Here is a 13,622-nt window from a genome sequence, read left to right on the forward strand (position 1 = left end):
GAAGAGGTGGAAAGCAAGGGGCGGTGGTAGGGGACGGGCAGATGGCAAGATGCCAGGCATAGAGATGGTACGGGAAGCATGGCCTGGGCTGGCCCAATACAGTAAGTTAGGGTAGATTGTACATTTTTTCATTCTTTCATCCGTATTACAAGCAATTTATTATCCACCCAGCACTTATTAAATGCCTGCTGTATGCCAGGGACTACGTTAGCCCCAAGGTCTGATCTGCATGGCTGGGCTTGAGCTGGAACAGGCCAGCTTGGACAATTGACCCAGTCTTCCGCCTTCCCTCCACAGCCCCTCCATCTACCTCGACAACGACATTGGCCTCCACCACCGTGAGGACCCCCAGCACAAACCTTCTCACCACCAGCCCTGCCTCCCTCCCAGGCCACAGGAAGAATCAGAGCTCGGGAGAGGCCTCACAGACCTCCGGGACATCCCCTAGTGAGCCCAGCATCAGCCCGTCTTCACCAGGGGTTGCCACCCCAGGAAACAGCAACCACTCCCAGCACTGTAAGGATTCCTGATCTGGCCGCCCTTTGGGGTGGGGTGGGGAGAAAAGAAATCAGGAGGGTGTGGGTTACCTGGTCACCTGCAGGATGCCCCCACCAGAGGCTGGATTTAATGAAGCAAGGTCCTGCCTGAGGGAGAGGGGCAGGGTGGTGCAGTGGGAAGTGTCCTGGCCTTGCCATCAGCAGACCTGGGCTGAGGCCCAGCTGTGCCCCTTGTGGGCGTGGCTTTGGGCAAAGCCCATCCCTGCTCTGGGCAAATTAGAGGGGTCGGATCTCCCATTCGAGCCACATTGTCTCTTCCTGCCCTGACATCCTGGGCTCAGAGGCCTTTCTGGTGATGAGATTCTGAATTATTAATAAGAATAGCTCACATTCGCATAACCTCTAGGGTTTGCCTGGTGCTTATCATAGTAACTCATTGAAGCCTCGGAAGGGGAAGGAAAGGTGCTCTTTATCCTCCTTGCATAGGTGAGGTAATGGGCTCAGAGACATTAAGTGACTTAGTCATATAGCTAGTAAATGTTTGAGACAGGATTTGAACCCAGGTCTTCCCGGCTCTGAGTCAGGTGCTCTATCTTTCATGTCATCCTATATCTCGTGTATTATGTGTTCTAAGCTCCCTCTCAGCTCTGACATTCCTTGTTCTAAGGCCCCTCTCAGCTCTGACATCCTCTGTTCTAAGCTCCCTCCCAGCTCAGATGTTCCCTGTTTTAAGCTCCCTCCCAGCCCTGACATTCCCTGTTCTCAGGCCCCTGTCAGCTCTGACATCCCCTGTTCTAAGACCCCTCCCAGCTCTGACATCCCTTGTTCTCAAGCGCCTTGACCTTCCCTGTTCTAAGCTTCCTCCCAGCTCTGACATCCCCTGTTCTAAGACCCCTCCCAGCTCTGACATCCCTTGTTCTCAAGCGCCTCTGACCTTCCCTGTTCTAAGCTCCCTCCCAGCTCTGACATCCCCTGTTCTAAGATCTCTCCCAGCTCTGACATTCCCTGTTCTAAAGGCCCTCTGAGCTTTCCTTTCCTTCCCTGCCAAATGAAGACATCCTCCCCAACCAAGGGCGGATGTGAGGATGGGGCTAGGAGCTCCAGAAGCTCACCCAATACTGCCTCCACCACAGGGTGCCTGGCTGGGTTCCTGTAAAAGCCTATCCCCCAGATAGTCCTCCCTAGTCCCCTTGTCTGCCCAGGCCTTGGCCTAGCCCCCCAGATGAAAATAATTAAGTTCAGAGCTTATTAAAATGTTAGGCACAATAATTGTCACCATTAGAAATGTCCTGTCTCATTACCTGGTAAACGTCTTTCTAATTGAGTTACCTGCCAAGGGGAATTCATTTAGAAGGATAAACTCTCTCGGAAATCATTTTCCACGCAACGCCAACCCTGTCCCCAGCTGCAGAGGGAAGGAATGGGAAGGTCCTGGTCTGCCGAGGCCCCTCTGGGAAACCAGCCCCGCATCCCCCAGGATCCTTGATGTGGGAAGATTCTGGCAGCCACTGTCCCGGGTTTTATTGGTGCTCCTTGGCTTCAGAGACAGCCTCCCTAGTTAATACCTCACTGCGTTTGTTTTGTGTGACTTCATATGCATAATGGGTATGATATTTCTTATGTACTCAGTGAGTGAGACAGAGGTCAAGGAAGGGGGAATTTGGAACTAAAGATTTTAAAAATTAATTTAAAAAGCAACAATAACAAAAAATAAACAAAATAAACAAAAAACACCCCAAAACTCAGCTCACGGAACCTGAGTGTACTGCAGGCTTGGTTTTGTTAGTTCACACCTGGAGAGGAAGACCACCCTTCTTTCCACAAGAGAAGCAGCAGGGTATAAACAAACGGGTCATTTGCTGTGTGTCTCTGGGCAAAGCACTTCCCTTCTCTGACCCTCAGTTTCTTTATCTACAAAATCGTAATAATGCCTGTACCACCTATTTTCTTGGGCTGTTGTGGGGATGCACTTTATAGATCTTAATGTACACATGAGACTTGTTCACAGACATGAGATTTAGAGTTGGAAAGGACGTTGGAAGTCTTCTGGTCCAGCCCCTTCATTTACAGATGAGGAAACTGAGGCCCCAGGGAGAGGAAATGACTTCCCCCAAATCATGTAGCTAGCAATCAGCAGAGCCAGGATTATGCTCATTAGTATAATTATTTCAATTTCAAGAGATCTAGGATCTTTTGGGGGAATACCCATCTTTTTCTGGCCAGATTTGGGGATCAGAACCATATTTTCTTCCTACAAACAATGAAATAAAATGGCTTCTTTTGCTGTTTTTGAGAAAATTATATCCTATAGGGATTGTTCGTTCTTTTAGTTTTCCATAGAGTTCTCTCGTGAAATGGATGATGACTTGGTACATGGCTATTCTTTAATAGCTCGTTGGGTTTTTCCCGAGATTGGTTTGTCTATTTCTTGCCTTGCTGATTTGAGTATTTCAGGTTTTTATAAACGTTTATTTTTCTGTTCTCTGTAAATTTATTCTCTTTATATTTTATATCCTTTTTCTTTTACTGGCATTGTTTTGCTCGAAGCTATGATTCAATTGGTGGAGGAAAGTCCACCGATACAGATTGGCCAATCATCTGTGATTTATAGTCTGAGTGAAGCCTGGGGCATTAAGGGAACAAGTAACTTGCTCATAGCTATGACATATCAAAGATGAGTCTTAGACCCAGGTCTAACTGATTCCAGGCTGACTCAGTTTTCTTTCTTCCTTGGGTTTTCTTCGAGATCCTACCCTGTCTTTCGGGTTTTGGTCATTGGATCCTCTTCTTGTGTTTGAGGGAATTTGCTAATGGTTTGTCGATCTTAGCAGCCTTTTCCAATGACTGATTTTTGTTTTCTTCATCAATCCAAGCATTCTTTTAATTTTCGTTCATTGATTTTGCCTTTTACTGTAATGATTTCCTGTTTGGTGCTTGTCCTTGTGTGTTATTTTGTTCCTTTTCTAATTTATTTAATGGCTAACTCCACTCCTAAATGTCCTCTTTCCCTTTCTGGTTTAATAAGTGTGGAGGGTGGAAATTTGCCTCTGAGTATTGCTTTGGCTACAACCCTTAAATTTGAATAAGCAGTATTTGTGTTGTCATCTTTAATATTATCTATTATTGTTTGCATAATTTGTGAACCCAGGAATTATTCAACAAATCATATTTTTAGTCTATGTATAAACCAGAATTGTTGAGAGCAATTTGCTTGTTAATTATTATCTTTATAATCTATGAGCGGTGTTTAAAATTTCTGTTCTTTCGAGTTAAACAGAACAAACCCTCTATTGATGCATAGTGTCATCCTCTTGATGTCTGAGTCAGCGGTTTCATGAACTGTTGTAACTTGCATCCCAGAGTCCTGGTGATGAACCCCTTGGTGCCCAGCGAGGCTGGTCTTGGGCAACAGACCCTACCTATCATTCACAGCCTCTCCAGTCTGGTAAGACCTGCTTGCTTTGGGATTGCAAAAGCAGAGCCTTTAAGAGCCCAAGGTCACTCCCAGAACAGGAGAAGGCACTGAAAGGAAGCTGGGGTGTAGACCCCTTCTCAAGGATACTCTTAATATAGGCCCAACCATCCGTCCCTGCTCTATATAATCCCTGTAGACAGCCTTCCTTCTCTCCTTCCTTCTCCTCCCAGTATGGCTGTGAATGTTCTCTCTTTCTCTCCAGTCTCTGGGCTGGAAGTGAGCTGCTCATCTTTTTAAGTTCCTTTTTTTGAGGGGTGAGGTTTCTGTGAAGCCTGAGTCAGGCTTGTACCCTGAAGCCTGTTGGCTTGAAGTGGGACTTTCTTTGGGGCTCTCTGTTGGGGAGCCAGTCTAGACAGAGGAGGAACCTATAGAGCTTTGATATTGAAAACGGACAAAACAGCTTTTGAAATAAAGAACCAGGCCCTCCTCCAAAAAAAGAAAATAGAGATCTCTCAAGTGTGAGAGTTGAGGGGTAAACCTATATAAACCAGAGATTGCTTCTAGATCCAGAGAAGGAAAGGCCATGTAGTCTAACCCCCTTCATTTTCCATATGAGGACCTCCATATGAGGTCCAAGGTCACACATCAGAGGCAGGATTCGAGCCCAGCTCCTCTGACTCTCAAACCAGAGTATCATGAGGTTGACAACATGGACACTCCCACCAAGTGCTCATTCAATATGGGCGCCATACGTCACTACATGTATTATGAAGAGCACCACCACAACCACCTAGGGCACCTAGGTGGCGCCAGGACTGAAGTAAGGAAGACCTGAGTTCAAATCTGCCTTCAGACACTTACTAGCTTGGTGATGTTGGGGTGGGGCCAGATGATGTCTAAGGTCCCTTCCAGTCCCAAGTCAGCCATCTTTCCTCTTTTCTGCCACTTTGGAGTGAGAATGTATTCGTGGATGGGGCAGTGCTCTGCCAGGGTTTACTAAGTCAATGTGTTTCTACGTCTTGCAGATGGGACCATGGGTGGCAAGCTGGTCTCCACAGCCACGGCCGCCATCATTGGCATCATCGTCCCTGTGGGTGAGTGGGTCCCCTGAATCCTCTTCTTTGATTTGGAGGAGGAGGAAAAAGCCGTTATCTCTGGGCCTGAGCAGAGAGGAGGATGTGGGGAAATGGGAGCCATAGAAGGCTTTCTTCTCCCTGCCTGTCTTCTCTTCCCTTTTATCTTAAATGAGCCGGGCAGTGTGCTGGGCTGTCTCTAGTACTGGAAAGAATTCATTTACCACTGAACCAGCCTTCTGCTTCATGTGTGTATGGAGACTTGGGCCATAGGCTAGACCCCTCCCTGAGATGAGAAGGAAAAGTGGCAATGAGGAGGCCCCTCCCACCCGAATCAGCTCAGTCCCAGCTGCATGAATAGAAATCTAGGGTAGGACTTCAGGCAGTGATGTTTTCTGACATAGACCATATCCAGAGGACCATGTCCGGCTCTGGCTGCCACATTGTAGGAGGGACATGGGTAGAGCCTGAGAGTGTCCAGAGAAGGCAGACTGGAACAGGGAGAGGAAAACCAGGATAATGAGGTGGAGGGCCTTAGAATGGCCAGCAGAGAGGCTTGCGTAAATAGGAAGCAGAACACTGGGGAGCTCATGAATGTCTGTGAGCAGAGGAGTATCCTCAGCAGAGCTTTGTCTAAGAAAGGGGGTCTTTGGGGGATGGACAGGAACAAAGAAAGACTTGAGACAGGGAGGCCAATTAGATTGTTGGTCAATAAGCATTTATTAAGCATCTACTCTGTGCCAGGCTCTGTGCTGAGTGCTGAGGATACAAAAAAAGACAAAAGACAAATCCTGCCCTCTAAAAGCTTACGATCTATTGGGGGAGACAGCATGCAAACAAATATATACAAGCAGGCTGTAGACAGGATAAATGGGGAATAATCCACTCGTGTTAAGAGGGATTGGGAAAGGCTTCCTGTAGAAGGTAAGATTTTTGCTGGGACTTAAAGTGACAGAAAAGTCACTGAGTCAGGAGATGGAGAGTCTTAACTGGAGAAATTAGATCTGTGTGTGTGTGTGTGTGTGTGTTTGTATATGTGTGTGTGTGTAAGAAGACTGGAAAGGTAGTGGGGGGTGGGGGTGGTGCTAGGGTTTTGATCACCAAACAGGACTTTTTATTTGGTCCTGGAGGTGATTGGAGCCTCTGGAGTTTATTGAATAAGGGATAACAAGGGGAGGCCTGTGCTTTAACAGTTGAGTAGAGGCTAGACTGGAGTGGGGAGAGGCTGGTGGCCAGCAGACCCACCAGCGGCCACTGTAGTGTCTGGTGATGAGGACCTGAGCCGGGGGGTGGCAGAAGAGAGAAGGGGGCAAACTCAAGAATGACAGGATTTGGCAACAGATTAACTATGGGGTGAGGAGGTAGAGGTGAGAGAGAGAGGGAAGTGTCAAGCATGGCACTGAGGTCAGGTGACTGGGAACAAGGGCAAGTTTAGTTTGGGGCGAGGGGGTGATGGTCATGGTTCTGTTTTGGACATCCTGACTCTGAGATGCCAAAGGGCCACTACCTGTGGAAGGAGAGATGCCCTGCAAGGAGGTGGCAAGACTTTGCCCTGGAGGACAGAATTAGGAGTCATGAGGGGACGTCATGGGGAGGTAAATTTCAGCTCAGCCTAAGGAAGGACATCTTACCAGTCTGGAGCTGTCCCATCATGGGACAGGCACCTCTCGGGGAATGAGAGCTCTCTGAGCAGAGGCCAGATGGCCCCTTGTGGGGAATGTCATGGTGTCCAGTCTCTTCTGGGTCCAGAAAGCTCTGACCCTGGGGCCAAGGGGGGAGCACTTGGTGCCTGGGCTGAAGTGTCCTCTCTCTCCACCAATCGGCGCTCACAGCGGTCATCGCCTTGCTGGGCATGAGTGGCTTCCTGATCTGGAGGAACTGGAAGAGGAAGAACACAAAAAGCATGAACTTTGACAACCCCGTGTACAGGAAGACGACAGAGGAAGAAGATGAGGACGAGATCCACATTGGGAGGGCGGCGCAGATTGGGCACGTCTACCCTGCAGTGAGTGTTCTTGGGGAGCAATGGCAGAGGGAGGGTCCTCTCTCTTGGGCCCAGCATGCTCCCCCACCTTTCCCCTGCTCTTATGCCTCTTCCTTCCCCTCTCTCCCTGTCTCTCCTTCCTTCCTTCTCTCTCTCTCCCTTTTTCCCTCCTCTCTCCCTCCCTTCTCTCCTTTTCCCCATTTTCTCTCTCTTTTTTCCCATATCTCTCTTCTGCCCTCTCTTTCCCCTTCCTTTTCTCTCCCTCTCTCCTTCTCTCCCTTTTTCCTTTTTTCTCTCCCTTTTCCCTACTTCTCTCCCTTTTTCCTTTTTCTTCTTCCCTTTTCTCTCCCTTCTTTCTCCTTCTTTCCCTTCTCCCTCCTTCTCTCTCTCTCTCCTTTCTTACCTCTCCCTCCTTCCTCTTTTCTCCCTCTGCCCTGCCTTCTTCCTCCTATTCCTTCCTCTCTTCTTGTGTCTTCCCCTTCCTTTTTGACTCCCTTCCTCCCATTGTGTCCCTCTCTTCCTCCATCCCTGTCTCACACCTTTCTACTTCACAATGGTTCTAATTATTAGGAAGTTTTTCCTTATCACAGAATCACCAAATTTGAGAATTAAAAGGGATGTCAGTGGCCACCTAGTCCAATCCAGACCCCAAAAGAATCCACATAGCAATATAAACGAGTGAATTAAAAACATTTATTACATGTTAACTATGTGCCAAACACTGGGGATACAAACATATTGTCCCTGTTCTCAAGGAGACACACGTATGGGAGGTTTCAGCTGCAAGTCAGATGGTCCTCAGGGTGTAGCAGCCAAGCAGATGGTCCAGCCCCTTCTTTATTATTATTTCCATTAATAAAACCATCTCCATTTCTGAGATGGGATCATTTGAAAGTGCCAAGGACTTGGGTGGTTTTCAGTAGCTGTGTCTGCTGAGGAGGTCCCTGTGAGCTTTGGCCCCTCAAGAGATAGCATTGCCCTGTGTATCTATCTCCCCAAACTTTGCTCCCCTGGGCTATTAGGCTATGAAGCCTCTGCTTGGAGCCCTTCTAGGAGTGGGAGCCCAGCACCTCTCGAGGCAGCCCAGGCCTCTTCGGGACAGCTGTCATTTCCAGGTACTGTTTCCTACAATCCAGCCTCAGCTGGCCTCTTAGCACCTCTCCCCATACTGTTGCTGGTTCTGTCCTTCGGGGCCATACAGAAGATTCATCCTTTTTCCATGTGCCAAGTATCTGAGAGAGGTACTGGAAGTCAGTGGCATATCTTCCCTGAGTTTTCTCTCCTCCATGCTCAACGTCCCCAGTTCTCTCAGCCCATCTGAGGTGATGTATGTAGTTGCCAGTTTTTTGATGCCCCACTTGCCCTCTTTTTGTCAAACTTCAGTTTAATTGAGATTGACCCACTGACGACCACAATTTGGATCCTATCATGCAGCCAGTTTCAAAACCACCTGAATAGATAATTTCTAGCTAAAATCTCTTCACCTTTCGTAAAATGAGATGCCCAGAAGCGAATGCAGCCATCTGACTGGCCTAGAGGACAGTGCATGATCACTTCCCTCCTTTCAAATGCTAGGCAATTTAAGGTCACTTTGGGGTTTTGGCCACCGTGCTAAGTACCTACTTCTACTGAGTAATCCACTAAAACTCTCAGATTTGTTTTTCAAATATTTGTTTAAGCATTCCTCCTCCATTTTGTATGTATGAGTTTATTTTTAACCCAAATATGGAAATTTATCATTGATAATCTTATCTCATTAGAATTTGACCTATTACTAAAATTTTTTATTATTAGCTTACCAACTATTACCAGACACACCAATGTATTGATTTGTTTTGCTATCTATCTTGCTGTCTATGGAAGGGATTTTAATTCAACCCAGGCTCTAGCCTATTGAAGAGTACCTCTCTTGACCACCATGTTAACTATCCCTCCCAATTCTGTGCCTTCTATGAAAGTAGCCTTATTAAAGTCATCATTAGAAATATTAAATGTCACAAGGCCAAGGTCAGATCCCTGGGGCATTCCACCAGAGACCTCTCCCCTCCATTAACCCATTAATGATCACACTTGGGTCCTATCACTCAACCAGTTCCAAAGTCACCTAAATATAAAACGTAAGAATGGCTTGAGCCCAAGTCTAGGTAAACTGTATCTCTAAGCCACCAGTCTGGTGTGACCTGCTCCTGGGCCTCTGATGTTGCCTATGTGACTTGGGACAGGGCATTTCCCACTCCTGGGGCTCAGTTTCTTCATCTGTGAAATGAGACGGTCAGACTAGGTGGTCTATAGAGCTAGGATGCTATGATCCTATAGGGAAGGACATGGTCTTCCTCAGGAAGACAGAGTTTGTCTCGCTCTCACTCTGCTTTGGTCTGTCTCCCCAGCGTGTGGCATTAAGCCTTGAAGATGACGGGTTGCCCTAAGGACGAGCACCCCTCCGTGCCTGATGGGATCAAACACATGCACTGGACTCTTTCTGGACACTGGACGGATGGACAGATGGATGCATTTCTTTGCCTGGAGTTGTGTGTGTGTGTGTGTGTGTGTGTGTGTGTGTGTGTGTGTGTGAACGAGGGAGTGAGGATGTGTGTCTGTGTGTGTGCTTGGGATTCTTTTTTAAAATTTATGTTGCGGAAAGGTAACCACAAAGTTATAATGAACTGCAGACATCCAAAGGATGTGAGAGTTTTGTATGTATAATGTTTTATACGCGTCTTACCTGGCTGCGCTACCGTAAGGAAAAGCAGAGCAGCCCCTGCTGAGCAACTGACGTGATGGATGGAACCAGACCCGGCCTGGCAGGACAGGAGCTGGCTTACTGTTTTAAAATTATATTTATAGAGGGTGTTTAGGGGGGTTTTGTAAATAAAATGAAGACGCTTTGTGGCTATCCATCAACATAAGTTAAAAAAAAAACGATGAGCCCATTCATGTCCTTTCCACTCCCCAACACCCCATCTAGAATATTTATTAACATATTTCACAGAAAAGAGCTGTAAATAATTTAGAGAGGTGAGAGTATTTATTTTGGGGTATGTTTGGCTTGCTGTGTATAGACTGTGGTGGGGGTGGGGGGGTGGCAGTCAGAAGGAATGGACCTTTATGGACATTGAACTTTGAAATACAGACAGTCCTGCTGCAAAGCCCCAAGGTCATGTCACTCAATGAGGAGGGTCTGGGATGGCTTCGGAGGTGGTTGTGGAAATGAGGCTGAAGCCTCTGAGTAGGTCAGACACTGGCCAGAGGAGCAAGAGGGTCCTCTTCACTTCTGCCCCATCTCTAAAAGGCAAAGTGGGCCAGAGCCCCATCACTGGTGGACAAGACAGCACCATGGAGAACCTTCCGTGGGCTGGGCTTCTATCCCTAAGGCCACTGTGCTCAGTTTGTACAATGCCAGAAACACCTGGGGATCTTGGTTTCTGTATCTGTAAAACAAGGGTTTGGTTAGAGGTGATTAAATAATCTTTTTGTATCCCAAGGCCCTTCCCAGCTCTGACATTCCTTGTTCTAAGGTCTTTCCAGCTCTGACATCTCCTGTTCCAAGGTCTTTTCAGCTCTGACATCTCCTTTTCTAAGGCCCCTCCCAAGCTCTGACATCTCCTGTTCTAAGGCCCCTCCCAGCTCTCAGATTCTGTGCTCTGAATTCTGTTTTCTACCCCAAAGTCCCTTACATCCTTGACAGTTTATGTTTTAACATTCTGAGATGCTGTCCCACGCTGCCCCTCTCTGAATCCATGATTCTGCTTCCTGGATGGCAGGGTCAGTGCTCTTGTCTGGCCCCTTTATCATCTCTTCCCAGGCCTCTTGTGCAGTACTGATCATGGCATTATTTCCAGTTTCATAGAGGAGGAAACCTGGCAGCAATCCACAGGCACTTATTAAGTGCTAAGCACTGTCCGGTTACTGGCCATACGAATACAAAAAGAGACAGCCCTCCCCTCAGAGGGCTTACATTCTAGTCAGGCTCAGAGCTGGGATTAGGTTGGGTCACTTCCTTCTCCATCAGGCCTGGAGCCCTCTCAGGCCAGAGGCCTTGTGTGGCAGTGTCCGTCTGCCCTGCTCTGATCATCGTGGGGTCTGTTGAAGCCCAGGAGAGTATCCAGCCCTCCATTGGGGACGGGGTGGGGCAGAATGCAGCTAAAGGAAAGAACCAAGGCTCTATGGAAGCATCTGATCCTTCAGTGATGAAGATCAAGAAGAGCCCTGGAGGTCTGGAGCTTGAATCCTGGTGCAGATACTTCCTGTGTGAGCCTTGGGACCCTCTTTGTGAAATGAGGAAAGGGGCTCATGAGTCAGAGTCTCTTTCCAGCTCTAGTGCTAAGGTCATAAATTAAGAGCTGGGAGGTGTCTCAGAGGCTTAGTCCAACCTTCTCATTTTACAGAGAAGAAAACGGGCCCTGAGGAAAGGTCAAGTGACTTACATATAAGACCATAGATCTAGAACCAGTAGAGAAACAAACCTCAAGGAGCTAAAAGAGAAAATGCTTGAAGACCTGGGTGCAAATCCAACCGCTAAAACTTAGCACAGTGCCTGGCACACAGTAGGTGCCTAATAAATGCTTGTTCCCTTCCCTATTCCGTACTAGCCATGTGACCCTCACTGAGCCTTGGTATCCTCTCATATGGTGGTAATGAGACCTTTCCTCCTGGGGTGATGCGGGGATCAGTGAGCACCTTTGTGCACCTTGAAACGCTCTAAAGTGGGCAGTCATCATTTCCTCAGTGGAGGACCTGAGGCACAGATTAAGTGGCGTGCCCATGGCCATACAGCTCATGGAGCTGAGACTCAAACCCTGGGATTACATTGGTATAGGGGGTTCCCAGGGGAGGGAACTCCTTCTGCCAGTGGAGATCAGCACCTTCTGTTCAATTTTAATGCCTTAGGGAGTGGCCAGGTTATGTCAGGCTAGGATTCGAACCCTGGCCTTTGCTGGTTCCAAAGCTGACAGTCCACCCCGTTACTCTGATGCCTCTCCAAACCCAGGATTTCCAGCTTCTAATCTGTCTCCGTTGCTGCCACACCCTGGCAGCAACAAGAGTACCAGGAGCATAGACTTGACCCATGTGCTCTGGCTTCTCATCTTTTCCTTTCTGCCCTTTTTTTTAGCGGGGGGGGGGGGGGAGGGAAGAGAGAAAAAAAGTGTTCAAGGCAAAAAATCGTTCTTTCCGCTAGTCTAGTTCAGATCAAAGAAACTCCTTTCTGATCCTTGTCAGGAGAGGCAAAGAGGTTGTAATCATAATTTCTGAGAAACAAATAAATGGCAAATTGTTTATTCCCAGGTCTCAGACATCCGTGCATATGGACACATGTGGGTTACACTTTTGTAAATAAGAGAGGCAAGTCTGAATTTCTATGTCTGCATGCACACACACACACACATGGTATAGGTCACTTTCTCTGTGGAAGTCCCTCATAGCCCATGGGGCAGTATTATTCTCTTTGTGAGATCTATTATCAACAACTAGCCCCTTCACTGTCCTGCCAGTGGAGGGATTGAGCCCCTACCTCCAGTTCTCTGCTGTGACAGACTTTTCTTGACTCTTTCCCTGCTGAGCTACTGCTCCTGCTCATACCTGTCACCCGCTGAGCCCATCAGCCACGGGATGGCTGGGATCAATAATCATCATCATACCTTCACCTCCCTGGGATAGGACACTGCCAGGCACGGTGGCTCTAGTTTGTTCTGCAGCAAGGCTTGATGAGCCTAGAACATCCAGCCATGTTTCACTATGATGGGCCTAGACCCTTTCTATGTGCACCATGCATTTATCATCTTGGCTTTGGGACAGAAACACAAAGGCGTGCAGTTAGTGAGAGGGGAACTTGGCAGCTGTGTAGGACAATTAGAATTCCTTTATAACATACAATACTTAAATCTGCCCTTTATCACCAGGAAAATATCCAAGGTCAGTAAAAAAGGGAAAGAGAATGAGCTTCTGTGATGTTCTTTAGAACCTAGAATTCTGCACCTGGAAGAAAGAACCTTAAAGTGCTTCCAATCCACCCCCTTCATTTGACTCAAAAGGAAAGGGAGGAGCAACATGGGGGGCAACAACCCTCAACTTTGGAGGACCTGGGTTTGAATTCTGCTCTTGCTGTTGGTTTTCTGATCTTCAATGAGTTATTCTCTGAACTTCAGTCTCCTTGTCTATGAACAGAGTTCGGCTCAGTGTTTTAAGATGGTCTCTTCTAGCTCAAGTCCTAGGAGCTGATGTATTCTTGATTCTGCCCTTTCCTCAGCGTCTTTAGGAAGATTGCACAAAACTCTTCTGGGTAACATGTCAGCCCTTCCATTTCCTTAGAGATCCGGGTCTTTATTGGGAATCTCGGGCAGTATCTGACCTCCCAGGCATGATGGCAGCTGAGATTGGAAATCCAGAAAGGAGGGGAGATTTGAATTATGGTGACTCAGCCAAAAAAGCCAGAGTTTCAGTCATTCAGTGTCCTGGTTGGTCATTAAATTCTCTTTTCTAACTATTTCTCTACTCTCTTATTCCAGCATACAGCATATAAGCACCTTTGACCCTTTTACACTCAGGGTGCTGGCTCAACGAAAGATGCCCAAATTATATTCCCAGCCCTGGGTGGATGGGATCTTTTAGAGTTTGATACAGAGTTGTATTCAGTTCTCCCCAATTTTATAGACATC

General features: G+C 47.4%; 1 protein-coding gene across 5 annotated transcripts in view; it reads left to right on the plus strand.

Annotated features, from left to right (window-relative positions):
- LRP8 (LDL receptor related protein 8) overlaps positions 1 to 9,534 on the plus strand; it is a 130,716-nt gene extending 121,182 nt beyond the window's left edge. For all 5 annotated transcript variants that reach the window (XM_036757878.1, XM_036757879.1, XM_036757880.1 and 2 more), the window contains 4 exons: positions 298 to 516; positions 4,938 to 5,006; positions 6,818 to 6,990; positions 9,357 to 9,534. In XM_036757878.1, coding sequence (XP_036613773.1) covers positions 298 to 516; positions 4,938 to 5,006; positions 6,818 to 6,990; positions 9,357 to 9,395 — 500 coding nt within the window. In that variant the 3' untranslated portion in view covers positions 9,396 to 9,534. The remainder of the gene's footprint in view (positions 1 to 297; positions 517 to 4,937; positions 5,007 to 6,817; positions 6,991 to 9,356) is intronic.
- The last annotated feature ends 4,088 nt before the right edge of the window (positions 9,535 to 13,622 follow it).

This window comes from Trichosurus vulpecula, chromosome 4, assembly GCF_011100635.1.
Source record: "Trichosurus vulpecula isolate mTriVul1 chromosome 4, mTriVul1.pri, whole genome shotgun sequence".
Lineage (NCBI taxonomy): Eukaryota > Metazoa > Chordata > Mammalia > Diprotodontia > Phalangeridae > Trichosurus > Trichosurus vulpecula.